General features: G+C 44.7%; 5 protein-coding genes across 8 annotated transcripts in view; 4 read left to right on the top strand and 1 right to left on the bottom strand.

Moving 5' to 3' along the window:
- Positions 1 to 143: 143 nt before the first annotated feature.
- Positions 144 to 2,505, bottom strand: LOC130401671 (MKRN2 opposite strand protein-like). The gene is made up of 5 exons (XM_056605585.1): positions 2,304 to 2,505; positions 1,921 to 2,204; positions 1,480 to 1,526; positions 955 to 1,207; positions 144 to 707 (listed from the first exon to the last, which is right to left on the bottom strand). Exons 2-5 carry the CDS (start codon positions 2,184 to 2,186, stop codon positions 497 to 499), a joined length of 777 nt encoding a protein of 258 aa, XP_056461560.1. The 5' UTR covers positions 2,187 to 2,204; positions 2,304 to 2,505; the 3' UTR covers positions 144 to 496.
- On the top strand, positions 2,376 to 7,768 carry LOC130401666 (E3 ubiquitin-protein ligase makorin-2-like). The gene is made up of 10 exons (XM_056605580.1): positions 2,376 to 2,497; positions 2,935 to 3,063; positions 3,924 to 4,159; positions 4,587 to 4,715; positions 4,839 to 5,008; positions 5,156 to 5,221; positions 5,673 to 5,821; positions 6,096 to 6,206; positions 6,511 to 6,655; positions 7,145 to 7,768. The coding sequence occupies exons 1-10, from the start codon at positions 2,472 to 2,474 to the stop codon at positions 7,301 to 7,303; spliced, it is 1,320 nt and encodes a 439-aa protein (XP_056461555.1). The 5' UTR covers positions 2,376 to 2,471; the 3' UTR covers positions 7,304 to 7,768.
- Positions 7,769 to 9,790: 2,022 nt separating this feature from the next.
- Positions 9,791 to 13,977, top strand: LOC130401675 (CCHC-type zinc finger nucleic acid binding protein-like). 3 transcript variants are annotated; one of them, XM_056605591.1, is made up of 5 exons: positions 9,791 to 9,886; positions 10,682 to 10,815; positions 11,435 to 11,500; positions 11,645 to 11,906; positions 13,120 to 13,977. In XM_056605591.1, the coding sequence occupies exons 2-5, from the start codon at positions 10,704 to 10,706 to the stop codon at positions 13,232 to 13,234; spliced, it is 555 nt and encodes a 184-aa protein (XP_056461566.1). In that variant the 5' UTR covers positions 9,791 to 9,886; positions 10,682 to 10,703; the 3' UTR covers positions 13,235 to 13,977. The 3 variants fall into 3 exon arrangements, with proteins under 3 accessions (XP_056461566.1, XP_056461567.1, XP_056461568.1); XM_056605592.1 differs by having other exon boundaries at positions 9,876 to 10,199; XM_056605593.1 differs by lacking the exon at positions 9,791 to 9,886 and adding an exon at positions 9,907 to 9,987.
- Positions 13,978 to 15,252: 1,275 nt separating this feature from the next.
- LOC130401668 (pre-mRNA-splicing factor ISY1 homolog) lies at positions 15,253 to 21,341 on the top strand. Of its 2 annotated transcripts, XM_056605583.1 has the most exons (12): positions 15,253 to 15,430; positions 16,227 to 16,249; positions 16,469 to 16,520; positions 16,816 to 16,881; positions 17,267 to 17,309; positions 17,605 to 17,717; positions 18,238 to 18,355; positions 19,010 to 19,132; positions 19,488 to 19,600; positions 20,303 to 20,389; positions 20,653 to 20,786; positions 20,843 to 21,341. In XM_056605583.1, the coding sequence occupies exons 1-11, from the start codon at positions 15,428 to 15,430 to the stop codon at positions 20,758 to 20,760; spliced, it is 849 nt and encodes a 282-aa protein (XP_056461558.1). In that variant the 5' UTR covers positions 15,253 to 15,427; the 3' UTR covers positions 20,761 to 20,786; positions 20,843 to 21,341. The 2 variants fall into 2 exon arrangements, with proteins under 2 accessions (XP_056461558.1, XP_056461557.1); XM_056605582.1 differs by having other exon boundaries at positions 20,653 to 21,341.
- Positions 21,342 to 23,784: 2,443 nt separating this feature from the next.
- The window catches only part of LOC130402275 (haloacid dehalogenase-like hydrolase domain-containing 5), a 6,095-nt gene continuing 4,879 nt past the window's right edge, over positions 23,785 to 25,000 (top strand). The window contains exon 1 of the mRNA XM_056606420.1: positions 23,785 to 23,871. Within this exon, the coding sequence (XP_056462395.1) occupies positions 23,785 to 23,871 (87 nt within the window). The remainder of the gene's footprint in view (positions 23,872 to 25,000) is intronic.

The following is a 25,000-nucleotide window of genomic DNA, read 5'->3' as shown; positions in this document are numbered from 1 at the left end:
TGTAATGTTAGTATATATTTGAGTACTGTATGGTATTGATAATGTACTGTATTATGTACTGTAGTATTTATAGTTTCAGGGTTATGTTAGTGTCTACTTCGTGTTTATTTCTGTCCTCACAAAGAAGCCGTTCATTTCTGCATCATTTTAGTTCTTTATTAGGCTGGATTACAAACACACACACACACACACACACACACACACACACACACACACACACACACACACACACACACACACACACACACACACACACACACACACACACACACACACACACACACACACACATATACACACACACACACACACACACACACACACACACACACACACACACACACACACACACACACACAGCGGTCCATGATTGATAAACAACATTTAAAGATATTGTCTACCGGTATTTCACCACGAATACTACAGTTCTAATATTAGTATCCGTGTTGATGTATGTAGTGGTAGTCTCATGTACTCGGCACTGCGTACTGTAGTACTATGCTGTAGTACTGTGGTAGTATCCATGGTGACGGATGTGGTCGTACAGGCTCAGGTACTTTGAGCTGCGCTGTATCGTCGGCAGGACGCATCCGAGGGTGAACGTGTTTTGGCTGATGACCTCCATGACCTCTGACCTCCTGACCTCATTAATAAAACTCAGAGCGAAACCATAGCAACAGGATCCAAACTCCCCCTCCTCCGAAAACCTGGAGACAGAGAGTGAGAGACAGGTCACAGTCAGACAGACAGAGGAAGGTTACAGTCAGACAGAGTGACGCATGTTGTCAGACCAGGGGGTGAGACAGGTTAGTTAGAGGGAAATAGAGAGCGACAGGTTAAAGTCAGATTCAGAGAGAGAAAATGTTTACGGTGAGACAGAGAGATACATGTTACAGTCAGAATAGGGGGTGAGACAGGTTACAATTAGACGCAGAGGTGAGACAGTTTCCGGACCTGTCTGTGGTCCATCGGTCCTGAGAGGAGAAGGTCTCCAGGCGTCGGTCCCACGACCTGACAACGCTGCCAGGGAGGAGAGGAGGAGACGGGTGGTTGCTAGGGGTAACCACAGCAGGTGATGGGTGGTTGCTAGGGGTTATAAGGGGAACAGATGGGTGGTTGCTAGGGGTAATAAGAGGGATGGTCAGACTCTTCTCCCAGCTCTGCTGTTGACGCTGAACCCCCGACTCTGTATAACTGAATACAACACCTGTAACACAACAACACAATTATAACACAACAAGCCCATAATAACACAACATAACTATAACAAAACAATTACACAAGGCAACAATAACACAACAACGCAACAAAGACACAGCAACATGATAAAATAAAAAAAACGACAACGATGCAATACAAATACAATAACACGATCACAACAATAACACAGTTACTCAAAGTCACATCAACACAACGCAACTCTGAGATGCTATCATAACAACGGCCCAAAACAATAGCAGCGAATAAGGGCTCCATTACCTTCAGAGTTTGAGATCCCGACGTGAAGCTCAGAGTCATTCTGTTCACTGGAGAGGAAACACTGTTACAATCAGCAGGAGAGGAGGAGACTAGAGATGGAAGCAGAGTACAGATCACAAGAGAGTAGAGATGAAAGCAGAGTACAGATCAGAAGAGAGTAGATATCAAAGCAGAGTACAGATCAGATTAGATCAGAGTAGAGGAGATATAAAAAAATATCAGAGTATATATAGATCAGAATAGAGAAGAGATCAGAATAGTTCAGTATAGTAAAGCTTAGTAGAGATCAGAGAAGAGTAGAGATCAGGGTAGAGTAGACGATAGAGTGAAATATAATGTTGTAGTATGTACCTTTTTGAAGAAAAGTAGAGTTGGGTACAATATAATAGAATGCACTTGATGGAAGAAGAGTAGAGTAGCCTACAATATAATAGAATGCACCTGATAGATGTCGGTCCGGATCGGGATGAGAGGAGGAACGCGCACGGAGTCTCGTGCCCGTTGCTGAACGGACACGGGACGGCCACAGGTGCGTCCAGGAGCCGGAAGCTGAGCCAATCCCCGCACAGAGGACACCTCCCGCTGGGCACACCTGCCGGACCGCTCCCGGTCCCTCCCGGTTCCTCCGCCGAGCTGTGGGTGTCCTCCCGGTGTGTGAAAGTGTAGATTAGCTCCCCGCAGTGTTCGAACCTCACTATGTTCTCCATCTGGACTTTGAACCAAAACTTTCAAATACAATCAATAAATATACATAGCGCTGTGACCTACTATCACTTAGTTATCAGTTGGTTGAATCGTCATCCCTAAATGGTCATGTGTCTCACCAAAAAACGAATATAAAACGTCACAGTGTAGAGAATACTTTGTCAGCTGTCAGATCTGCCGTCATTGAAGCGTCTCCTGACGTCTTTATTCGGAAGGCGGAACCTTTGACTATTTCGCGTTCCGCGGGAGGGACTGTATTGAGTGGGACACCAAGATAAGGAGCTGAAATGAGCACCAGACAAGTCACATGCAGGTTAATATGACTATTATCATAACGATGGCTCTTATTAATATTATTCGACTCTATGTCCGCGGTGTACCGGCCCGTGGGGAGGGAAGGGTACTAACCTACTAATCAGTACTGACTATTACTAACCAGCACTTACCCTCTCTGCATCACGACCACCGCTAGGAGCTCATGCTAATGGGAGCTGCTACCGCCGTCCCACTACACAACACACACGCATCATACACGACAACACTGCACTACATCACACCGGGATCTGTTAAAACTCAAACCGGCGCACTTTAAACGTATTTTAACCGGAGCTTTGTTTGACTACAGAGTAATGTTGAATAGCATGTGTAGCGATAGTATGTTTTAGCGACAGGAGCTAATTTGTCTCTGTGTGTGTGTGTGTGTGTGTGTGTGTGTGTGTGTGTGTGTGTGTGTTGCGCGTCCGTGTGTAGGTACTTTCTCCACGGTGTGTGTAGGGAGGGTCCGCGGTGTCTCTTCTCCCACGACCCGACCAGCAGCAAGCCTTCAACCATCTGCAAGTACTACCAGCGGGGGGTGTGCGCCTACGGTGACAGATGCAGGTAACAATACTCCTGCTACTCTTGACAATACTTATTAAATGAAGGGTCATTCTCCTTCAAATAATGCTATATCTAATAATACTTATTATAATGATGGTCATTGTCCTTAAAATAATACTACCCGTAATAATAATGCTTATTATAATGATGGTATTTTTATCTCAAATAATACCACCTATAATAATACTTCTTACAATAATGATAATTCTACCTAAACTGATACTACTTATAATAATAATACTTATTCTTATAATAGTACTACCGATACTAATACTACCAGAGAAAAGTGCTCCTTCAGGGACAGATGCCTGCTTTCATATGTTTGTATTCATACCAAAAATAATACTTATATTAATGCTACTTATAAGAAAACGATGTATAATCACACTCTAGATATTAATAATACTTATAATAATTGTACTTATGAATATTGTACTCATAATAATGCTATTATATTAACACTGTATGCTGCTAGGCATGAATGTTAGATAGTCTGCTATATATTTATTTTTGTTTATTTTCAAGGTTAAGCACCTTGTTTTGCAATTTTGCACGAAAGGCGCTCTATAAATAAAGTTTGATTTGATTGAGGAGATGCATTGGTCCAAAGTGTGTCCCAGGATCTGAATTGAACCCTGAATTCATGTGATTCAGAGGAGCTAGGGGCCGCTCTAAACCACATGACTTAGAGCAACCTTGCTCTAGGATGCCTACAGGTAGGTTATGTCCATCACTACCAGGTTATGTCCATCACTGGTAGTGATGGACATAACCTGTTAGTGATGGACATAACCAGGTAGTGATGGACCTAACCTGGATCGGACCCAGCGCTCTTCAGTCTGATCTTCTGTGTTCTGCAGGTATGACCACATCAAGCCCCCCGGGAGAGGAGCGCCCATAGGAGGAGCAGGGGGTGCAATCGGAGGTGCAGTAGGAGGAGCGGTCGGAGGTGCAGTGGGAGGACCTGGAGGAGGAGGAGGCGGAGGAGGCGGAGGTGGTGGTGCAATAGGAGGAGCAGGAGGAGGAAGGGGAGCACCGACGGGAGGAAGAGGAGAGTCCATGGGACCCAGGAAGCCGCTGGTTCTCCGAGACAGAGGTGAGTCCTTCTCTATGATCAGTGATCTCACCTGAAGTCTGTAGTCTATAGTCGGACGGCCGGTCCATCATGAGTCGTACAGTCAGGTCTATCCATGGGCGCGACGCACCATGTAGCCTACTTTACCTCTTACATCTGCTAGTAACTGTGCGGCTTCTGGTATATATTCAGTGCTGCTGCATATTCAGTGATTCAGTGATGTTCAGGTGCTGTTGCTTTGGTCTGACTCTGAGATAACCGTGCCCCATCGACTTGAACATAACTGATGGACATAGAAGGAGCATGGATAGAAATTTGGCGTTTTTAAATAAGTCACCTGAAAAATATGTTTTATTTCAGGATTTGTTTCATATCTATATTTATATATTTGTTTATATATATCTTGTATGGATTTAAATTTAAATTGACCTTTTCCTCTCTCTTTCAGCCCTGGGTGTCGACTACAAAGGTCAAGGGTCGGAGGTTCTGGTTCCAGCCAGTTCAGAGCAGCTGGACCCTGGAGTTCCCCACTCCTACGTTGCAGCCACCCGAACCGGCCTGGAGTCAGCTGACCATGGTAAGACCCTAGCCGGGAGGGGCTCGTACCCCTAGGGAGGGGAACGTAGAGGGTGTGGAATGTTGGGGTATGTACCTCCTATGAAGGGGGTCCCTCTAATACCGTCGTTGGTTTTGTCCTCAGTGGGAGGGGCCTACCAGGAACTGCCTCTCATGCAGCTCTGCCCGTATGCAGCGGCAGGCCAGTGTCACTACGGCAACACCTGCCCATATCTCCATGGCGACCTGTGTGAAATCTGCAGACTACACGTTCTCCATCCCAGTGATCCGGAGCAGAGGAGAGCTCACGAGAAGGTGTGCTTCATCTGATGAACTAACCCGCCTTACTCACCTTAACCTGATGAACCATGTGTCTCTCCCTCTCACCATGTGTCTCTCTCGTCATGTGTCTCTCTCACCATGTCTCTCCCTCTCTCACCATGTCTCTCTCTCTCTGAACAGGTGTGCATGCTAGCGTTTGAGAGTGATATGGAGAGAGCATTTGCAGCTCAGCTCAGTCAAGATAAGGTGGGTTTAACAAATTGATTATTTGGTGTGGGTGTGTGCATGGCTGGATATACATATATATGAACAATAGTGATGAGCCTGATATTCTTAAGTTAGGAAGGTTTTTCGGAATCTCACTTCAGTTTAAAATTGCTTTTGAAGGAAAAAAATTGTAATCCGATTTTTACATTACATTTTTTTTTAAATGTATGACAAACAAGCCCGTGTTTTTTCCACATTAAGGGACTGGTTCTGCCTCCAACCAAAGCCCTACCACAACATAACAATGTTAACCAACAGAACGTATACATGCATAATTAAATGATATAGAGTTAGTGTTTGTTTCTAGAGTGCGAGTGTCAGGGTGTGCTCCATCTGCATGGAGGGGGTGTATGCATCTCAGGGAGTGTGTGTGTGTGTACGTGTTGTAGGGGAGGTGGTGTATGTATCTCAAGGTATGAGTGTGTTGCAGGTGTGCTCCATCTGCATGGAGGTGGTGGTGCAGAAGACGAACCCTTCAGAGCGGCGGTTCGGGATCCTGTCGTCCTGCTGCCACACCTACTGCCTGGCCTGCATCCGCCAGTGGCGCTGCGCCAAGCAGTTTGACAACAAGATCATCAAGTAAGGCTCGCCCCATCTGGGACCTTACCCTGGTACCACTCTGGGTGGTCCCATACCCTACACGGCATGGGACCATAAACCTCAGACTGTTACCAGACACACCAGACTGGTATCATTTCCCCAATAAGACAGAGGTTTAAAGATAGTTTAAAGATAGGTTTAAAGATCATATCCTGCTCCTGGGAACCCGTGTCTAAACTTTCTTTAGCTCTTTTTAGGGTTTGTGGGTTAGCGTGTGAGCTAAGTGTGTGTGTGTGTGTGTGTGTGTGTCCAGGTCCTGCCCAGAGTGCCGGCTGGTGTCAGAGTTCGTGATCCCCTCCGTGTACTGGGTGGAGGACCAGGAGGACAAGGACAGGCTCATAGACCACTTCAAGTCCGGAGTCAGGTGGGTCCCCCGCAGCCGGGGGTCTCAGATAGATCTATAGATCTACGATAACACATGCATGGTGTGCATGTGTTTATCATATAGATCTATAGATCTATGATAACACCATGCATGTGTTATCATAGATCTATAGATCTATAGATCTACGATAACACGTGCATGTGTTTATCACATAGATCTACTCTACTGCTTTCCTCGACTCTATTCTCCTCTATTTGATTATTTATTCCTTTGATTATATTCTCTAATCTTTCATCTCTTTGTGCGTGTGCGTATGCGTGTCTGTGTGTGCGTGTCCCCACAGTAAGAAGGCCTGTAAGTACTTCGACCAGGGCCGTGGCTCCTGTCCGTTCGGGGGGAAGTGTCTGTACCTCCACGCCTACCAGGACGGGACCCGCGCAGAGGCGGAAAAACCCCGCAAACAGCTGGGCTCGGAGGGCACCGTCAGGGTCAGTACCAACACCATCACCAACCACACTAACACCGCTGTCGACACCTTCACATCACTAACGGCACCGTCTATCACACGACAAACGGGGTCAGTGTCACTGTCACTGTCAACACCTTCATTAACATACCCATCGTGAACAGCACTACCACGAACCGTACGAACAGCACTAGCATCACCATCACTATCACCTGCATCACATTACATCAGTATCAGCACTAACCTCACTATCACTTATGTCATTAACCACTTATAACTTATTATCGCCATCACTAATATCACTATGGCCATCATCTACATCACATCGCTATAACTATCACATCGCTATCACATAACAATCGCTTTCACTGACGCACCACGTCATTAATACCACCAGAACCAACATGATCATCAACTTTCACATCGCCGTCAACATCATCGACCCCAGTAGAACAGTGTGTGTGTGTGTGTGTGTGTGTGTGTGTGTGTGTGTGTGTGTGTGCGTGTGCAGTTCCTCAACAGTGTGCGTCTGTGGGACTTCATCGAGGAGAGGGAGCAGCGTTCCCTGCCAACCCTGCCGTCCCACGATGATGACGTCACCGAGCTGAGGGAGCTCTTCATGCAGATGTCCGCCCCGGCCAATGAGAGCACAGCGCAGTCGTCGTCATAGAGACCGCAGGACGGACCTGGTCCCCCCCCCCCCCTGCAGAACAGATTGGCCGTGTAGTGGGTTCCCCCCATCGTTTGATATCCTCCTGTTGCCACGGCGACATAAGAACAGGCCGGGGAAACGTTGCCATGGCGATCCATCACGTCACTCCAACCCGGAGGAGGAGGAGGAGGAAGACGATGACGGCATCACAGTAGAATTCATATTTGTCCCAAGTCACTGTTTGGATGTATATTTAAACACAACATGTACATATTATGAATTGTACACGTTTTAAAGCCCAGTTGTTTGTGGATTTCTATTGCTGTGTTTAATGAGGTTGTAGTCTTACCGGTGGAAAATAAAGCTAACTAGCATCGTCAACGGTGATCATGATTAATGCTAAAGCTACCCATCATGTTCAGTAGAGATCCTTTAGCATAAACTGTGACACATGAATTGATATTAAAATATGTAAGTATGGACACCGGCCTCCAGAACTCTGTTTGTGTTTAATGCTGAGGAGCAAGACTCTGTTCTTCCTCCCAGGAGGAGAGGAGCATCTAGTGAAGGAGTAGGAGAGGAGCAGCTAGTGTAGGAGTAGGAGAGGAGCAGCTAGTGAAGGAGTAGGAGAGGAGCAGCTAGTGAAGGAGTAGGAGAGGAGCATCTAGTGAAGGAGGAGGAGAGGAGCAGCTAGTGAAGGAGTAGGAGAGGAGCAGCTAGTGAAGGAGTAGGAGAGGAGCAGCTAGTGAAGGAGTAGGAGAGGAGCAGCTAGTGAAGGAGTAGGAGGAGCAGCTAGTGAAGGAGTAGGAGAGGAGCAGCTAGTGAAGGAGTAGGAGAGGAGCAGCTAGTGAAGGAGTAGGAGAGGAGCAGCTAGTGAAGGAGTAGGAGAGGAGCAGCTAGTGAAGGAGTAGGAGAGGAGCATCTAGTGAAGGAGTAGGAGAGGAGCAGCTAGTGAAGGAGTAGGAGAGGAGCAGCTAGTGAAGGAGTAGGAGAGGAGCAGCTAGTGGAGGAGAGGAGCATCTAGTGAAGGAGTAGGAGAGGAGCAGCTAGTGAAGGAGGAGGAGAGGAGCAGCTAGTGGAGGAGAGGAGCATCTAGTGAAGGAGTAGGAGAGGAGCAGCTAGTGAAGGAGGAGGAGAGGAGCAGCTAGTGAAGGAGTAGGAGGAGAGGAGCAGCTAGTGAAGGAGTAGGAGAGGAGCAGCTAGTGAAGGAGTAGGAGGAGCAGCTAGTGAAGGAGGAGGAGAGGAGCAGCTAGTGAAGGAGGAGGAGAGGAGCAGCTAGTGAAGGAGGAGGAGAGGAGCAGCTAGTGAAGGAGAGGAGCAGCTAGTGAAGGAGTAGGAGAGGAGCAGCTAGTGAAGGAGTAGGAGGAGCAGCTAGTGGAGGAGTAGGAGGAGCAGCTAGTGAAGGAGTAGGAGAGGAGCAGCTAGTGAAGGAGTAGGAGAGGAGCAGCTAGTGAAGGAGGAGTAGGAGAGGAGCAGCTAGTGAAGGAGTAGGAGGAGCAGCTAGTGAAGGAGAGGAGCAGCTAGTGAAGGAGTAGGAGAGGAGCAGCTAGTGGAGGAGTAGGAGGAGCAGCTAGTGTAGGAGGAGGAGGAGCAGCTAGTGAAGGAGTAGGAGAGGAGCAGCTAGTGAAGGAGTAGGAGAGGAGCAGCTAGTGGAGGAGTAGGAGAGGAGCAGCTAGTGAAGGAGTAGGAGGAGCAGCTAGTGTAGGAGTAGGAGAGGAGCAGCTAGTGAAGGAGTAGGAGAGGAGCAGCTAGTGGAGGAGGAGGAGAGGAGCAGCTAGTGAAGGAGTAGGAGAGGAGCAGCTAGTGAAGGAGTAGGAGAGGAGCAGCTAGTGGAGGAGGAGTAGGAGGAGCAGCTAGTGTAGGAGTAGGAGAGGAGCAGCTAGTGAAGGAGTAGGAGAGGAGCAGCTAGTGGAGGAGGAGGAGAGGAGCAGCTAGTGAAGGAGTAGGAGAGGAGCAGCTAGTGGAGGAGGAGGAGAGGAGCAGCTAGTGAAGGAGGAAGAGAGGCAGCTAGTGGAGGAGAGGAGCAGCTAGTGAAGGAGTAGGAGGAGCAGCTAGTGTAGGAGGAAGAGAGGCAGCTAGTGGAGGAGTAGGAGAGGAGCAGCTAGTGAAGGAGTAGGAGGAGCAGCTAGTGGAGGAGAGGAGCAGCTTGTGTTGCTTGTTGCATTATTAATATATAAAATAGAACATAATGGTGCAGAGTAGGAAGAATATGTTTTTCTTTGTAGTGTGTATCCAAAATATATACGGTATGTATATTTTTTATTGTATTATTATTAAATGGGATACATACTGTTATGTGTGGACGCAGACAAAAAGATTTCAAGATTTCAGAGCCACGCCAAGCTCTGGAAAACACTGGACATGTCCAATGTTTTCCGTCGGTGTGGAAACGCCCCCCACACCGTGAGGAAACGCCCCCTCCCCGCGGGGCGCCGTGTGCACCGAGCGGCGGGGGGGCTTGGACAGCGGGGCGGATGAGGCGCGCCGTGTGCACAGCGCGGCGGGGACAGCGGGGCGGAGGAGGAGTCAGGAGGGCCGTGCGCAGACCTCGTGTGTCGCAGAGCGGGGCAGGAAAACAAACACAGCCGTTCCAGTAGCTAGGTGAGTGTCTCCCCGGGTCCCGGCCCCCCGCGGCGGGCCGCTCCGTCCCCGGGACGGGCAGCGGGGTGTGCCGGTGGCCTCGATGATCTAACGACGAGATGGTTATGATTTATTTGTTGACCGAATTAAGGGAGAATGGGTGGAAAACGGTGCTAACCTCCAGCTCGTATGCTAACGTTTGACAGGCCTGCTACTTGAGGCCCTCTCGCGGGAAGGCGTTTGGTTTTGTTAAAGTATTATTAAATGTTATTTAAGTGTAAATGACAGTGTGCGGACTTGTATTCAATACCAAATCATACTAAATGTTAAAAAGGTGAATGTTTACCACTCTCTTTTCTATTAGACGTGAGGCCTGTGTGTGTGTGTGTGTGTGTGTGCTAGTGTGTGTATGTGTGTGTGTACGTAAACAAACCTCAGGAATACAACTTAAGTTTGTACTCTGTTGGGTTACTCTGCCACCAATACAGAACATCTGAACATCCTATACCTGTCAATCAATAGTTAAATCATGCTTGTGTTGACTCTCACTAGTGTGTGTGTGTGTATATATATATATATATACATATATATATATATATATATATATACATATATATATATATATGTATATACAATTATTTATTTTTCTGTGTATTTGTGTTTATAGATCTCATCATCTATAAACTATATTCTTTACCTCATTATGTTCCAGCCCTTTAGATAAGAACTTCCACCACAACTTGTTTCGCCCTTTGGACGTAAAGTAACGTGCGTGCGTGTGTGTGTATGTGTGTGTGTCTCTGTGTGCCCTTGCAGGTGAGGGGTCGTTGCCGTGGTGATGAGTAGTAGTGAGTGTTTTGGGTGCGGTCGCAGTGGCCACTGGATCAAGAACTGTCCTAACGGCGGTGGGCGGGGCCAGGGCCGTGGCCGCGGCAGGGGGCGGGGGAAAGGTACGCGCTCTACCTGTGTGTCTGCTTACCTGTGTCTGTCTGTCTACCTGTGGGTATCCACCTGTGTCTGTCTGTCTACCTGTACCTGTCTGTCTACCTGTCTATCTACCTGTATCTGTCTGTCTACCTGTCTATCTACCTGTACCTGTCTGTCTACCTGTCTATCTACCTGTATCTGTCTGTCTACCTGTCTATCTACCTGTATCTGTCTGTCTACCTGTCTATCTACCTGTATCTGTGTCTGTCTACCTGTATCTGTCTTTCTGCGTATCTCTTCAGATTTTTATATATGTATTTGTATAGATTTGTTAATGATTAACATTTTATCAATTCATATTAGTTAACCTCATCTTTATTTTTCAATTGTCATTAATTCATATCAGTTAAAATTCTTTGTTTTTGCTGTTATTAATGCATATTAATAACAATTATCTTTAGGTTTAGGTGTTATTAATTCATATTAGTTCACATTATCTTCATGTTTCGCGTGTTATTATTTCATATTATTTCATTATCTTAATGTTCCGGGTGTTATTAATTCATATTAGTTCACATTATCTTTGTTTCTAGTGTATTCCTTCCTATTAATTAGCATGATCTCTATGTTTCTGATGTTCAGATATGTTCTGCTTCCGCTGTGGAGAACCTGGCCATGTAGTGAAAGACTGTGATAAGACCGAAGATGGTGAGCACGCGCACCCACGTACAAACACACACACACACACGTTACATCACTGTGGTGCACGTTAAAGTAACAGCGACACTAAGACCGTCCACATCATGTGACGTCGTCTCTGAGTAACCGGTTGCCTTGCGGTTGTGGTTTCAGCCTGCTACAACTGCGGCGGCGGCGGCCACATCTCCAGGGAGTGCAAGGAGCCCAAGAAGGAGCGCAAGCACGTGTGCTACACCTGCGGGATGGCGGGCCACATGGCGCGCGAGTGCGACCAGGCCAACGGCGCGGCGTGCTACATCTGCGGGAAGGCGGACCACCGGGCCCGCGACTGCCAGCACGCCAACGAGCAGAAGTGCTACTCCTGTGGCAACTTCGGACACATCCAGAAGGGCTGTGAGAAGGTTAAATGCTACAGGTGAGACGGCCGTCTGCTACACCCTACCGTCTCCCTACATGTGTGTAGTACTTAAGGGTAGTACTTAGGGTTGCCGCGGTGTGGACATTTTCACACCGAGTAATACGCTCGTGTCAACACCGGTATTACCGGTATAAACGGTATTAACTTTGAAACTAGGTCAACCGCCATCTTCTCCGTCGACTCTCGTCTCAGACTCTGTGACAGCGGCTGGCAGCGAGCCAATTCTCGGCGTCTTATAACGTTCTATAGATAATAGTATAATATAATTTTATAGATCGTAATATCACGGCCAAAAGCTCTGTGCACCTCCGGATGGCCGTAGAGCGGGGAGCTCACATAGGGATTGGGCTTTGCGGGGTTTGTTTACCGGCGTTGCTATGGTGTGTTAGTGATTTGCGCGCCAAATCTCGGCGCGCAAATTTTCTTCCGCACAGAGCAGAACTGTGGCCTATTCTACACATTTTAATTTTCTTAATTTTAATTATATTATTCATTTTTACTGAATTTGTTTTTTATTACTGAAAAAAAAAAATCGGTGTTGCTGGTGTGCAACACAGAGTAATCGGTGTTGGCCTCAACACCGGCAACACCGGTAATACCGTATACCGCGGCAACCCTAGTAGTACTATGTGTGTAGTACTGTTTTACTTTTTGTAGTACAATGTTTAGTACTGTTTTACTATGTCTAGTAGAATGTGTCGAACAATCTGTAATAGTGTGTAGTACTGTAATACTGAGGTGAAGTACAGTGTGTAGTACTGTAATACTGAGGTTAATGCTGTGTGTGGTACAGTGTAGTACTGTAATACTGAGGTTAATGCTGTGTGTGGTACAGTGTAGTACTGTAATACTGAGGTTAATGCTGTGTGTGGTACAGTGTAGTACTGTAATACTGAGGATAATGCTGTGTGTGGTACAGTGTAGTACTGTAATACTGAGGTGAATGCTGTGTGTGGTACAGTGTAGTACTGTAATACTGAGGTGAATGCTGTGTGTGCTACAGTGTAGTACTGTAATACTGAGGATAATGCTGTGTGTGGTACAGTGTAGTACTGTAATACTGAGGTGAATGCTGTGTGTGGTACAGTGTAGTACTGTAATACTGAGGTGAATGCTGTGTGTGCTACAGTGTAGTACTGTAATACTGAGGATAATGCTGTGTGTGGTACAGTGTAGTACTGTAATACTGAGGTGTTCTCCTGTGTTTCAGGTGTGGTGAGACCGGCCACGTAGCGCTGAACTGCAGCAAGTCTTCTGACATGAACTGCTACAAATGCGGAAAGGCTGGTCACCTGGCGAAGGAGTGTCTGGAGGCCGCCGAATAACACACACGCACACACACCAACAAACACCCACCCACACACCTCTACGCACACACACCTACACGCACACCTAAACACACCCATACACACACCTAAACACACCTACATACACACACACACACCCTCCCGCTCTCATTCATGGTCATGTTTCTTTTACTTTTCAAATGGTCTCATCCTCCTTCCTATTGGTCCAGAGGCATGTCCGTCAGAAAACGACAGACTCTTTGTGTGTTCACTTCCTTGTCACCATGCGATAAGCTTTGTTTAATATCCCTCTCGGCCCATTGGCTGAGACAGAAGTGGTGTAATACCGCACCTACTAGCAGAGAGGCTGAGCTTGGGTAAGAACAGGAAGCTGTTGAAGATCTTATCTTCCAATGATATGATTTTATTCCTGACCGAGAGCCGTGATTGGCCCACAGGGCACTACATGGAAAGTTCATATTCTACCGCTGCATTATGGTTTGGACCGGTGAGCTGACGGCTCCAATTCAAGAGAAAACACGACACAGTACAGCGTGTTGATATCAGGAAAGTAAATAAAAACACAAATTGAAGTTTGGTTAAAGGAGAATGTTTTCAAAAAACTCAAGATGTTATTTTTGTACAATATATCACTTCTGTAAAGATATGATTTGCTTGTAGTCTTGGAAGGAAGAGAGAACAGCTGTACTTCAACCGTTCAATAAACATGGAGCTGGCCGGGCCGCGGTGTCCTGTCTTTCTCTCACAGCTACACCTGTCTGACTGACGTCGCAGCTTCACCTGTCTCACTTACACGTCGCCGCTACACCTGTCGTACTGACGTCGCACAGCAACACCTGTCTTACTGACGTCGCAGCAACACCTGTCTTACTGACGTCGCAGCTACGCCTGTCTATCTGTCACAGCTACACCTGTCTTACTTATTTCACAGCTAAACCCGTCTTACTTTCACAGCTCCGCACCTCTTTCTGACATCACAGATACACTTAAATTGTTAATTACATCAATATTCATCTCTATAGCTCCCCATCTAAGTGGCATCATTTATTAATTAGGGTGGGGACATTCAGTTTGTTGCTGCAACCCCCTGCTAGATTCCACTGAATCCTACACACGGTATCTGCAATATTTATTTATCTAGATCAGAAGTTGATGCATCTTAAAATGAATCTTGCATTGAAGCTATGCCCAGAGGTGCATCCTAGGACTAGGCTCACAAAACTGCCTTTAGAAGAACATCTGAGGCAGGGCTGTCTTCTCCCAGAGCTTTGGCTGTAGCTTAGAGAGACAGACATCTTCGAGCACCAGGAAGAAGGACGGGGAACATCTGAGCATCAGTCAAGGCAGCATCGACTCCTGATGACCTGCTGGATCCATCACAACTCTGAGATTCATCGCCAATCCTGTTTGTTATATGTGGATGTTACATAAGTGATGAAACTGTAAGAATGTTTGATTAATTTATATTTTTGATATATTTACCACTGCGGTACAATTTACTTTTATGTCTCTAATATAATACCTTATTGACAATTGTAAGGTAATAAAATGCTACTGTAGAAAGAATGACTGTTATTAGTTTGTGTAAACTAGTCTAGTCTATCAGCTACCTGAATAGAAACCATTTTTTTTTACATTTATGTATTTATTTAAAGACATTGTGGACATGATACATTGAATTGACCACGTTAACTAAAATATGGATTAGGAATAATGAAATCAAATTAATTAATTTCAGCATTTATTATTAGCCATATTTATTAATTTCAGGGCAGATTTATGCCTACGTTGTATCACCATGGTTACAACGTACCCCGCCGCCAGAGGGACGGTGTCCTTCGTCTTGTTTTGATCGTTGACGGGTTTTATGCCATTCAACTGGCAGGTTATACATTTTTTAATATAGTTAAAGTAAAAATCGTATTTTTGATGTATATGAAACGAGTCCATAAAGAAAGAATATTTAAATATTTTTTAATTTTATATTTGCCGGCTGGGGAACTTTCAACTCTGACCTCCGGGGTACTGCTTCCGGTTTGACTGGCGCATGAGTTACTTTTGTGTTCGGGCGGTTTATCAACAAATGAAAATATATATAAATACTACATAAGAGTATATATATATACATATTCATATAATATAATCATCCGACTAACTTGCATATATTACTACAATTGACTGATCTACAGAGAAGAACCCTAAACCGCAGACATGGTAAGAAACACGAGCCACTAACCAGTCCTAGTTTATACATTTAATAGTAATGTAACGTTACTACTGATTAGAATAAGTTATTGTTCAAATAAATTCATAGAAGCTGTTATTATTAATAGTATAGTTCAGACTACTACTACTACTAGTAGTAGTTGGTACTAACGTTACTAGTAGTTCATTATAATAGTTAGAAGTAGTTAATAGTAATAGTAATTGTACTTTAATACCACTAGTGTTCACCTCCCTTCCCTCTTACAGAACGCAGGTTCTAGGTTCTAGGTAGAACCTCTGTTTATAGAAGGATAGAGAGACACAAGCTCAATATGCTCGTCTTGAGTATTAACCAGATGGCAGATATTAGTGGTTATTATTGATAACGTAGAAGTTGCTTATCTTATCCAGATAGTTAAGTCTTAAGTATAATGGAGTTTTACAATTATTATTATCATCTTAGATTAATACATTTACGAGTTGATGATTGCGATTATGAATATGCATTACCCTTACGATGTAAATGGTTCTCTACTGGTCTAGAAGCATGTATGTGATGTCATAATGAGATGCCAGTCTGTGATGTCATAATGTGATGCCAGTCTGTGATGGCATAATGTGATGTTATGAGAAGATGACGGTCTGTGATGTCATCATGTAATGACCGGCTATGATATCAGACTGAGATGCCAGTCTGTTATGGCATAATGTGATCTCATAATAAAATGCCAGTCTGTGATGTCATAATGTAATGTCAGCCCAAGATGTCATATTGAGTCTTGTTTCTCTCTCTGTTTCCAAACAGGCTCGTAATGCTGAGAAGGCCATGTAAGTAGTTGTAGCGTTAGTTTTTTAGTTTTGTTTAAGTAGTATGCTAGTACTATCAGTAGTATAACTATCGTTTTACTAGTTGTATTAGTTATTCTAGTTCTGTTAGCAGTATAACTATATTGTTTTGCCAGTTTTATTAGTTCTGTCAGTACTGTTTTGTTTTACTAGTTCTACTAATTCTGTCAGCAGTATAACCGTGTTGTTTTTTGTTATCAGGACGGCTCTGGCCAGATTCAGACAAGCCCAGCTGGAAGAGGGCAGAGTAAAGGTACGATCCTTCTCCTCCCTTCTACTCTACTGTATTCTGTACTCTATTCTCTTCTCTTCTCCTCTATTTGATTCTTTATTCCATTTGATTATATCATTCTTTATTCTATTCTCCTCTCCTCTATTCAAATCCTTTTTGTCTTCCTTTTATACCTCCTCTTCTCTCCCGTGTGTGTGTGTGTGTGTGTGTGTGTGTGTGTGTGTGTGTGTGTGTGTGTGTGTGTGTGTGTGTGTGTGTGTGTGTGTGTGTGTGTGTGTGTGTGTGTGTGTGTGTGTGTGTGTGCGTGTGCACGTAGGAGAGGAGACCGTTCCTGGCGTCGGAGTGCTCTGATCTCCCTAAAGCTGAGAAGTGGAGGAGACAGGTAACATCTTTTATTCAGATCATGCAACTTGTTTCGACACATTCATGTTATTATTAGTCCAATGCATTATTCAGGGTTATAGTTTTTACACTTTATATTATTAATAGCTTGTTTCTGCACATTATTTATATAGTTTGTTGTTCTACTCATATTCATGTTTTAACTATAGCTTCTACACATTATTTATATTCATAAAAGCATTGTTTCTCTACACATTCATATTAATAGTAAAAATAGTAATAGTAAAAATGTGTGTAATTTGCAGTTAGCCTGTTACCTCCACTTTGTTTTATGTTACCTTAATCACTGAACTTTTGTCTTATTTCTACACATTTTTAATAAAGCTATTGTTAATATTAATCTAGTTCATGCTTGTGTGTGTTAGATCATCAGTGAGATCTCTAAGAAAGTGGCGCAGATCCAGAATGGTGAGTGACCTTTGACCCTCCTGCAGCACCCCTAAGAGGGGATTACCTTTCTTACACCAAGGCCACTCGCAAATCATTACAATATCAGTTTTTTTTTATTCATAATTCTGAATATATTGCAGGACCTCCGTGTCTCTGTGACATGAGAGGGACCTACATGTCTTTGTACTATAATGTGTGTGTGTGTGTGTGTGTGTGTGTGTGTGTGTGTGTGTGTGTGTGTGTGTGTGTGTGTGTGTGTGTGTGTGTGTGTGTGTGTGTGTGTGTGTGTGTGTGTGTGTGTGTGTGTGTGCAGCCGGTCTGGGGGAGTTCCGTATCAGGGATATGAACGATGAGATCAACAAACTGCTGAGGGAGAAAGGTCACTGGGAGGTCAGGATCAAGGAGCTGGGAGGGCCCGACTACGGAGTGAGTATCCTCATCATCAATACACAAATATCTTTTATTACTCTCACACGATATGATCGTTAATCTATTTTGATCATGAGTTGGATCGTCATGGTAACCTGCGAGGTTTCATGACGACCCGTTCGGTGTAACGTTGGTTGTCTTCATGTGTCGCCATGGTGATGGGGATGTATATGGGGGACTATGTTTTATAATTGGAGCTTGGTTGGTCTTGAGTCGGTCTACAACGTATCTCCCTCTGCTGGCCGTAAGAAACCATTGCATCCAAACGTCAATTCAGAGGAGATTCTATTTGATGCTTTCTCTCTCGGGTGGTTTGAATTTTCAGACCGTGTTGACTATTAAATGCAGGGAGACCCCTGGTCATGGTAGCGTGTGTGTTGTCGTTAGGGGGGAGGGGGGATAATTCCCGCCGAAACGAAACCAAGCAACGCAAACCTGTTCACCATGAAACCTGGAGGGCAGAGACAGGGAGGACTCCTGGGTTCAGCACCTTAACGAGAGCGCTTGCTTCCTGCAGAGAGTCGGACCGAGGATGCTGGACCACGAGGGGAAGGAGGTGCCTGGTAACCGCGGTTACAAATACTTTGGAGCCGCCAGAGACCTGCCAGGGGTCCGGGAGCTGTTTGAGAAGGAACGTACGTAGGCCTGGTCTATATACCTCACACACACACACACACACACACACACACACACACACACACACACACACACAGTATGTAGGTACAGTATGAGTAGTGACAGTAGGGTGTGTTGTTCTGTGTAGGTACAGTATGAGTAGTGACAGTAGGGTGTGTTGCTGTGTGTAGGTACAGTATGAGTAGTGACAGTGGGGTGTGTTGTTGTGTGTAGGTACAGTGTGAGTACAGTATGAGTAGTGACAGTGGGGTGTGTTGCTGTGTGTAGGTACAGTGTGAGTACAGTATGAGTACAGTATGAGGAGTGACAGTGGGGTGTGTTGTTGTGTGTAGGTACAGTATGAGTACAGTATGAGTAGTGACAGTGGGGTGTGTTGTTGTGTGTAGGTACAGTATGAGTACAGTATGAGTAGTGACAGTGGGGTGTGTTGTTGTGTGTAGGTACAGTGTGAGTACAGTATGAGTAGTGACAGTGGGGTGTGTTGTTGTGTGTAGGTACAGTGTGAGTACAGTATGAGTAGTGACAGTGGGGTGTGTTGTGTGTAGGTACAGTATGAGTACAGTATGAGTAGTGACAGTAGGGTGTGTTGTTGTGTGTAGGTACAGTGTGAGTACAGTATGAGTAGTGACAGTGGGGTGTGTCGTTGTGTGCAGCGGCCGCTCTCTCCCGTAGGAACCGGGCGGAGCTGATGAAGGACGTGGATGCCGAGTACTACGGTTACCGTGACGAAGACGACGGAGTCCTTCTTCCTCTGGAGCACGAGTACGAGAAACAAGGTGTGTGCGTAAACATAGTGTACATGTGTGTGTATACATATAAGGTGTGTGAGGTTATATTGTAATGTATGTGTGAGTATGTGTCACGGTGTGTGTAATTATTATTTGTGGCATGTATATTTGAGTGTGTCTATTCTAATGTGTGTATGTTCTTATGTGTGTGTGAGTGTATATTCGAATGTGTTTGTGTGTACTGTATTCTAATGTGTGTGTGGGTGTGTATTTTTGTGTGCGTGTGTGTTTTTTTTGCGTGTGTGTTTGTGTGTGTGTGTATTTTAATGTGTTTGTATAATAATGTATAATAATAGTGTGTTTTCTACTGTGTGTGTGTGTGTGTGTGTGTGTGTGTGTGTAGCGGTGGTGGAGGCGGTGGAGCGCTGGAAGGCGGAGCTCTCTTCTCGGCTAGCAGGAGGTCAGAAGGAGGAGGAGGAGGAAGAGGAGAGCCTCTACGCCAAGGGAACGGAGGAGGTCCGTGATCAATAACCCCGATCAGAGCAACATATCAATAACCCTGATCAGAACAAAACCTGTCAGACTATGTACTGATCATATTGATCAGTGATCTGCTATATTACCTGATCATAGTAATAATGTTGATCAGTGATCTGCTATGTGTCCTGATCATAGTGATCATTATGATCAGTGATCTGCTATGTGTCCTGATCATAGTGATCATTATGATCAGTGATCTGCTATATTACCTGATCATAGTAATAATGTTGATCAGTGATCTGCTATGTGTCCTGATCATAGTGATCATTATGATCAGTGATCTGCTATGTGTCCTGATCATAGTGATCATTATGATCAGTGATCTGCTATATTACCTGATCATAGTGATCATTATGATCAGTGATCTGCTATGTGTCCTGATCATAGTGATCATTATGATCATTGATCTGCTATGTGTCCTGATCATAATGATCATTCTGATCAGTGATCTACTATATGACCTGATCATAGTAATAATGTTGATCAGTGATCTGCTATGTGTCCTGATCATAGTAATAATGTTGATCAGTGATCTGCTATGTGTCCTGATCATAGTGATCATTATGATCAGTGATCTGCTATGTGTCCAGATCATAGTGATCATTATGATCAGTGATCTGCTATGTGTCCTGATCATAGTAATAATGTTGATCAGTGATCTGCTATGTGTCCTGCCAGGGGGATGAGTTGATGTTAGAGCAGCAGGAAGAAGAGGAGGGCCTAGAGAGCTTCATCGCCCACGTCCCCGTGCCCTCGCAGAAGGAGGTCAGTCTGTCTGTCTGTCTGTCTGTCTGTCTGTCTGTCTGTCTGTCTGTGTGTGTCCCTCTCTGCCTCTACCTCTCTATCTCTCTACCTCAACATATATATATAAAAAATATATTTTTATTATGGTGTGTGTGTCTCTGTTTGTGTGTGTGTGTGTGTGTGTGTGTGTGTGTGTGTGTGTGTGTGTGTGTGTGTGTGTGTGTGTGTGTGTGTGTGTGTGTGTGTGTGTGTGTGTGTGTGTGTGTGTGTGTGTGTGTGTGCAGGTGGAGGAGGCTCTGGTCCGGAGGAAGAAGATGGAGCTGCTTCAGCGCTACGCCAGCGAGACGCTAATGGCCCAGAGCCAGGAGGCCAAGACCCTGCTGGGCCTCTAGAGACAGACAGACAGGCAGACAGACAGGCAGACAGACAGACCCTGCTGGGCCTCTAGAGACAGACAGACAGGCAGACAGACAGACCCTGCTGGGCCTCTAGAGACAGACAGACAGACAGGCAGGCAGACAGACAGACCCTGATGGGCCTGTAGAGACCAACAGAAAGACGGACAGACAGACAGACAGACAGACAGACAGACAGACAGACAGACAGACAGACAGACAGACAGACATGTCCTGCTGGGTCCTTAGAGACCAACAGGAAGGCAGACAGACAGACAGGCCCGGCTGGGTCTTTAGAGACAGACAGACAGGCAGAAGGACAGACAGACAGGCAGAAGGACAGACAGACAAACAGTCCGTAGAGACGGACCGACAGACAGAAAGAAAGGGGTGTGTGTGTGTGTGGGTGCGTGTGTGTGTGTGTGTGTGTGTGTGTGTGTGTGTGTGTGTGTGTGTGTGTGTGTGTGTGTGTGTGTGTTTTGACACTTGCGTGTGTGGGTGTGTATGTGTGGGTGTGTGTCCTGAGTATTAATGGATGTTTTTTCTATAAGCTGTTTTCCTAATAAAATATCGGTGAAAGTTACACTCTCTCACTACCTGTCTGTCTCTCTTCCTACACATGTAGCTGCTTTTCACGTCCCTCTGTATTGGGGGGGTTCTGATGTGTGTTTATGTGCACTCAGATGTAGAAGGAACTGATATATACACGGATATATAATATGTTGGGGCAGTGGCGCAAAAAGTGGGTATGCACTATATGCGGCGCATAGGGGCGCCGAACCAGAGGGGGCGCCAAAGCGATGGAAGTAAAATTATTTGAGTCGGGATTTTCTGTATTTAACAGCGTTTGTGTACATGATATGATGATCAATAACAGAGCAACGTCACTGATAAGGCGCCCCCCCGCTCCTTCGCCTCCCTCCCCCCCTCCTCCCCACACGGCGCTCCAGTGGCTTCATTTGAACCGTATTGTCATCTGATGACACGTACCTCAATATGGAGAGGCAGAGAAGAAAGCCCTCGGGGTCACAACATAGAAAAAGAAAGATTGGGAAGGTCGTTTTTATGTCAGTGTATCAAGAGGAGGCTTGTAAATATATAGGTTAGCTAAATCTACTACTAGTAAAACAACAGGTTACTGTTGTCTTGCAACTGTGTACTGATCAGAATGGAGCCTACGATATGACCGATCATAACAAGAAAAATAAAGGAACTTGTTTGTGGTTATTTTGTTTTACTTCAATCTCTATGCAAGTCTTTGTTTTATGTCAATAGACCCAGTAAAAACGGAGTTATAAAGTTGATACTTTATAACTCCGTTTAAAAAAAAAGAAAGAAGAAGATTATTATCGTATCTGAATCGAGACTGAATCGTTCTACACAGTATTACGATGCATCGAAGAAACGATTATTTTTCCCACCCCTATTGGTTACTGTACTCCAACAGTTCTAACACAGTCTATTGTTTTGCATGTAAGCTTTTCGGTGAAACTAGAGTGGTGGTGTCTTTCAAAGATACTGAAGCACCATGAAACAAATGGTTACCACATAAATGCTTATCTGATGTGGAAAGAATTGGCACCCCGCTTATGCCTAGGTAAAACTATTGATAGCGAATTGCAGAGAGCCTGTTGACTCGAGTGATCGACTGCATACTCTTCCTTGCAGAAAGAAACCTGCCACTGAGGGGGACTGTGAAGATGTGAATGGCATCTTCACTATGTTAACATGTTTTAAAAGATTCACGTGTTCCTGTCTGGCTGTTAGCCCTGTAATAGTCTGCAGCTGTGGCTCATAGATTAATTGAGCAACACCCTTTCTGGTGCTCCTTAAGAGGGCCAGCGTCCTAGACTGGAGGGCGGCTTGAGTTGTGCAAGTGACTCGACTGTTTTTAAGTAAAAATATTTTTTTACCAACAACATTCAGGTCATATAGTAGATCACTGACCAACAACATTGTGCGTCGAGGAAACTCTTTTTCACAGGGACAAAATGCACAGATAGGAAATCCTAGAAATGGAAACTGGTGCACTCAAAATTTTGATCAATATCAGAGTGTGTTTTAGGTCAAATTTGTGCCCAGATCAAAGGGGGGGGGGGGGGCGCCTGCTATGTGTCTGCATACCCCCCAGAAAGTAGGCAGTTGCGCCCCTGTGTTGGGGTAATGTTCATATTCTATATGTTGACCTGAGTAAGTTACCTCAACGGTAACCATGGTAACTGGGTTAGACTGAGGAGTCATCTGACTTCCATCAGGTCACTGATTGGTTGATTAGTAGCATTCTGCATCATGTGATTGGCCATTAGACCCCTGCATGTGACTGCAAGCACACGCATCAGGAAGCCGATAAGGCTTCAAACATACAAACATGCAATCAGTCACAGTAAATAGGACTTATTCATTACTATAATATCAGTAATGCTAGTAAATAGGACCTATTCGTCATTGTCAGTAAGGCTAGTAAATATGACCCATTCATTACTTTGTATCAGCAATACAAATAACTATAACCAATTCATTACTCTACTATCAGTTATACTACTACATCTCTAATGAATCTCTCTCTCTGAGCCAGTGTCTTGAGACCCTCTCTCACACCCTCCTTCTTCTCTCTCTCTCTCTCTCTCTCTCTCTCTCTCTCTCTCTCTCTCTCTCTCTCTCTCTCTCTCTCTCTCTCTCTCTCTCTCTCTCTCTCCCTATCTAATGCCAGTGTCCAGGTCTCTCTCTTAAGGCCAGTGTCCAGGGCTCTCTCTTAAGGTCAGTGTCCAGGGCTCTCTCTTAAGGCCAGTGTCCAGGGCTCTCTCTAATTCAGTGTGTAGGTCTCTCTCTCTCTCTCTCTCTCTCTCTCTCTCCCTCTCTCTCTCTCTCTCTCTCTCTCTCTCTCTCTCTCTCTCTCTCTCTCTCTCTCTCTCTCTCTCTCTCTCTCTCTCTCTCTCTAATTCAGTGTGTAGGTCTCTCTCTCAGTGGAGTGTGTGCAGCTGGGTTCGGCTCCAGAACAACTTGAGCTATAGAGACGGCAGCATGCAGGTCCTGAGACGGAGGGTCCTGGACCGGCTCTTCACCCAGACACGTGGACTGTGTTTGGATCATCGCTCCAGAAGATCTAAGGTCAGCCCTGTTCTGTATCACCATCCGTTCCTCCTGTCTGTTACGTGTAACATAACAAATATGTTTTAGGATATAACAACATGTATCCCATGTTACATGTAACATAACATACCTGTTATTGGATATAACAGCTAATATCATGTTACATGTCACATAACATACATGTTAAAGGATATAACAGCTAATATCATGTTACATGTCACATAACACACATGTTATAGGATATAACAGCTAATATCATGTTACATGTCACATAACAACATACATATAGTTATGTAACTTAACGTATATGTTATAAGATATCAAATAGCATATGCATGTTGCATTTAACATAACATACATGTTAAAGGATATGCAACGACATATATCCATTGAACATTGAACATTGTATGTGAAAACATAACTTATGGTAATATATATTAAAGATAACATAACGTGCTGATATATCTAGGTTATATTAACTTTCTTCACACGTTGAAGAAAGTTTGTGTTATATATTACACATATAACATATCCATGTTATCTGTAACATAACATAACGTATACCTATGCTACGTATAACATAACATCTATGACATACATACTTTATTCCCCAACATGTTTTTTACATGGAAGAAAAAATAAGGTTGCATGCAAGTGTAAGTGGTTTGGATTAGGGTAAGGGTTAACCCATACCCAATTAAATAATTGATACATTATACACAAGTTAAAGGGGTGGTCTTGAAGATAATCTTTTGTTGTCTTTAGCGCCACCTATGGCAGAAATAACAGCATGCCACTACACACGTAGGTCGAAGACCGAGTCTCTTGTGGTAGCTCCGCCTACACGCTCTTGTGGTAGCTCCGCCCACCCTCACTGGCAGTAGCTCCGCCTCCCCTCTGTTTTGGTTGTTCAGCCTACCAGTGAAGGAAACGCATCACAAACTATGCAGTTAGAGATTTGAATGCAAGGCTGACATTTAAATGGAAATCTTCAGCTATAGGATATTGCCGCTTAAACATGAACAGCAGTTATAAATGATTGCTATGCCATTTGTAAACTTTTGGTTAATGCTTATTACCGCTTTACTTATGTCTAGGACACTGCGTGTTTCTGTTTAAAGTGTATTAAGTTAATGGAGGATTTAGT

Source organism: Gadus chalcogrammus, chromosome 13 (assembly GCF_026213295.1).
Source record: "Gadus chalcogrammus isolate NIFS_2021 chromosome 13, NIFS_Gcha_1.0, whole genome shotgun sequence".
NCBI lineage: Eukaryota > Metazoa > Chordata > Actinopteri > Gadiformes > Gadidae > Gadus > Gadus chalcogrammus.
The sequence above is the reverse complement of the archived record's forward strand: the minus strand, read 5'-3'. Positions and strand labels throughout refer to the sequence as shown.

Coding starts and splice junctions, on each gene's coding strand:
- LOC130401671 (XM_056605585.1), bottom strand. CDS start 2,186: ATGGAGAACATAGTGAGGTTCGAACACTGCGGGGAGCTAATCTACACT. Junction 1,527..1,920: donor TCCGGACCGACATCTATCAG/GTGCATTCTATT, acceptor TTTCCTCTCCAG/TGAACAGAATGACTCTGAGC. Junction 1,208..1,479: donor CGGGATCTCAAACTCTGAAG/GTAATGGAGCCC, acceptor GTTGTGTTACAG/GTGTTGTATTCAGTTATACA.
- LOC130401666 (XM_056605580.1), top strand. CDS start 2,472: ATGAGCACCAGACAAGTCACATGCAG. Junction 5,009..5,155: donor AGAGGAGAGCTCACGAGAAG/GTGTGCTTCATC, acceptor CTCTCTGAACAG/GTGTGCATGCTAGCGTTTGA. Junction 6,656..7,144: donor GCTCGGAGGGCACCGTCAGG/GTCAGTACCAAC, acceptor GTGCGTGTGCAG/TTCCTCAACAGTGTGCGTCT.
- LOC130401675 (XM_056605591.1), top strand. CDS start 10,704: ATGAGTAGTAGTGAGTGTTTTGGGTGCGGTCGCAGTGGCCACTGGATC. Junction 10,816..11,434: donor CGGCAGGGGGCGGGGGAAAG/GTACGCGCTCTA, acceptor TCTGATGTTCAG/ATATGTTCTGCTTCCGCTGT. Junction 11,501..11,644: donor CTGTGATAAGACCGAAGATG/GTGAGCACGCGC, acceptor TTGTGGTTTCAG/CCTGCTACAACTGCGGCGGC.
- LOC130401668 (XM_056605583.1), top strand. Junction 16,250..16,468: donor CGTAATGCTGAGAAGGCCAT/GTAAGTAGTTGT, acceptor TTTTGTTATCAG/GACGGCTCTGGCCAGATTCA. Junction 16,882..17,266: donor CTGAGAAGTGGAGGAGACAG/GTAACATCTTTT, acceptor TGTGTGTGTTAG/ATCATCAGTGAGATCTCTAA.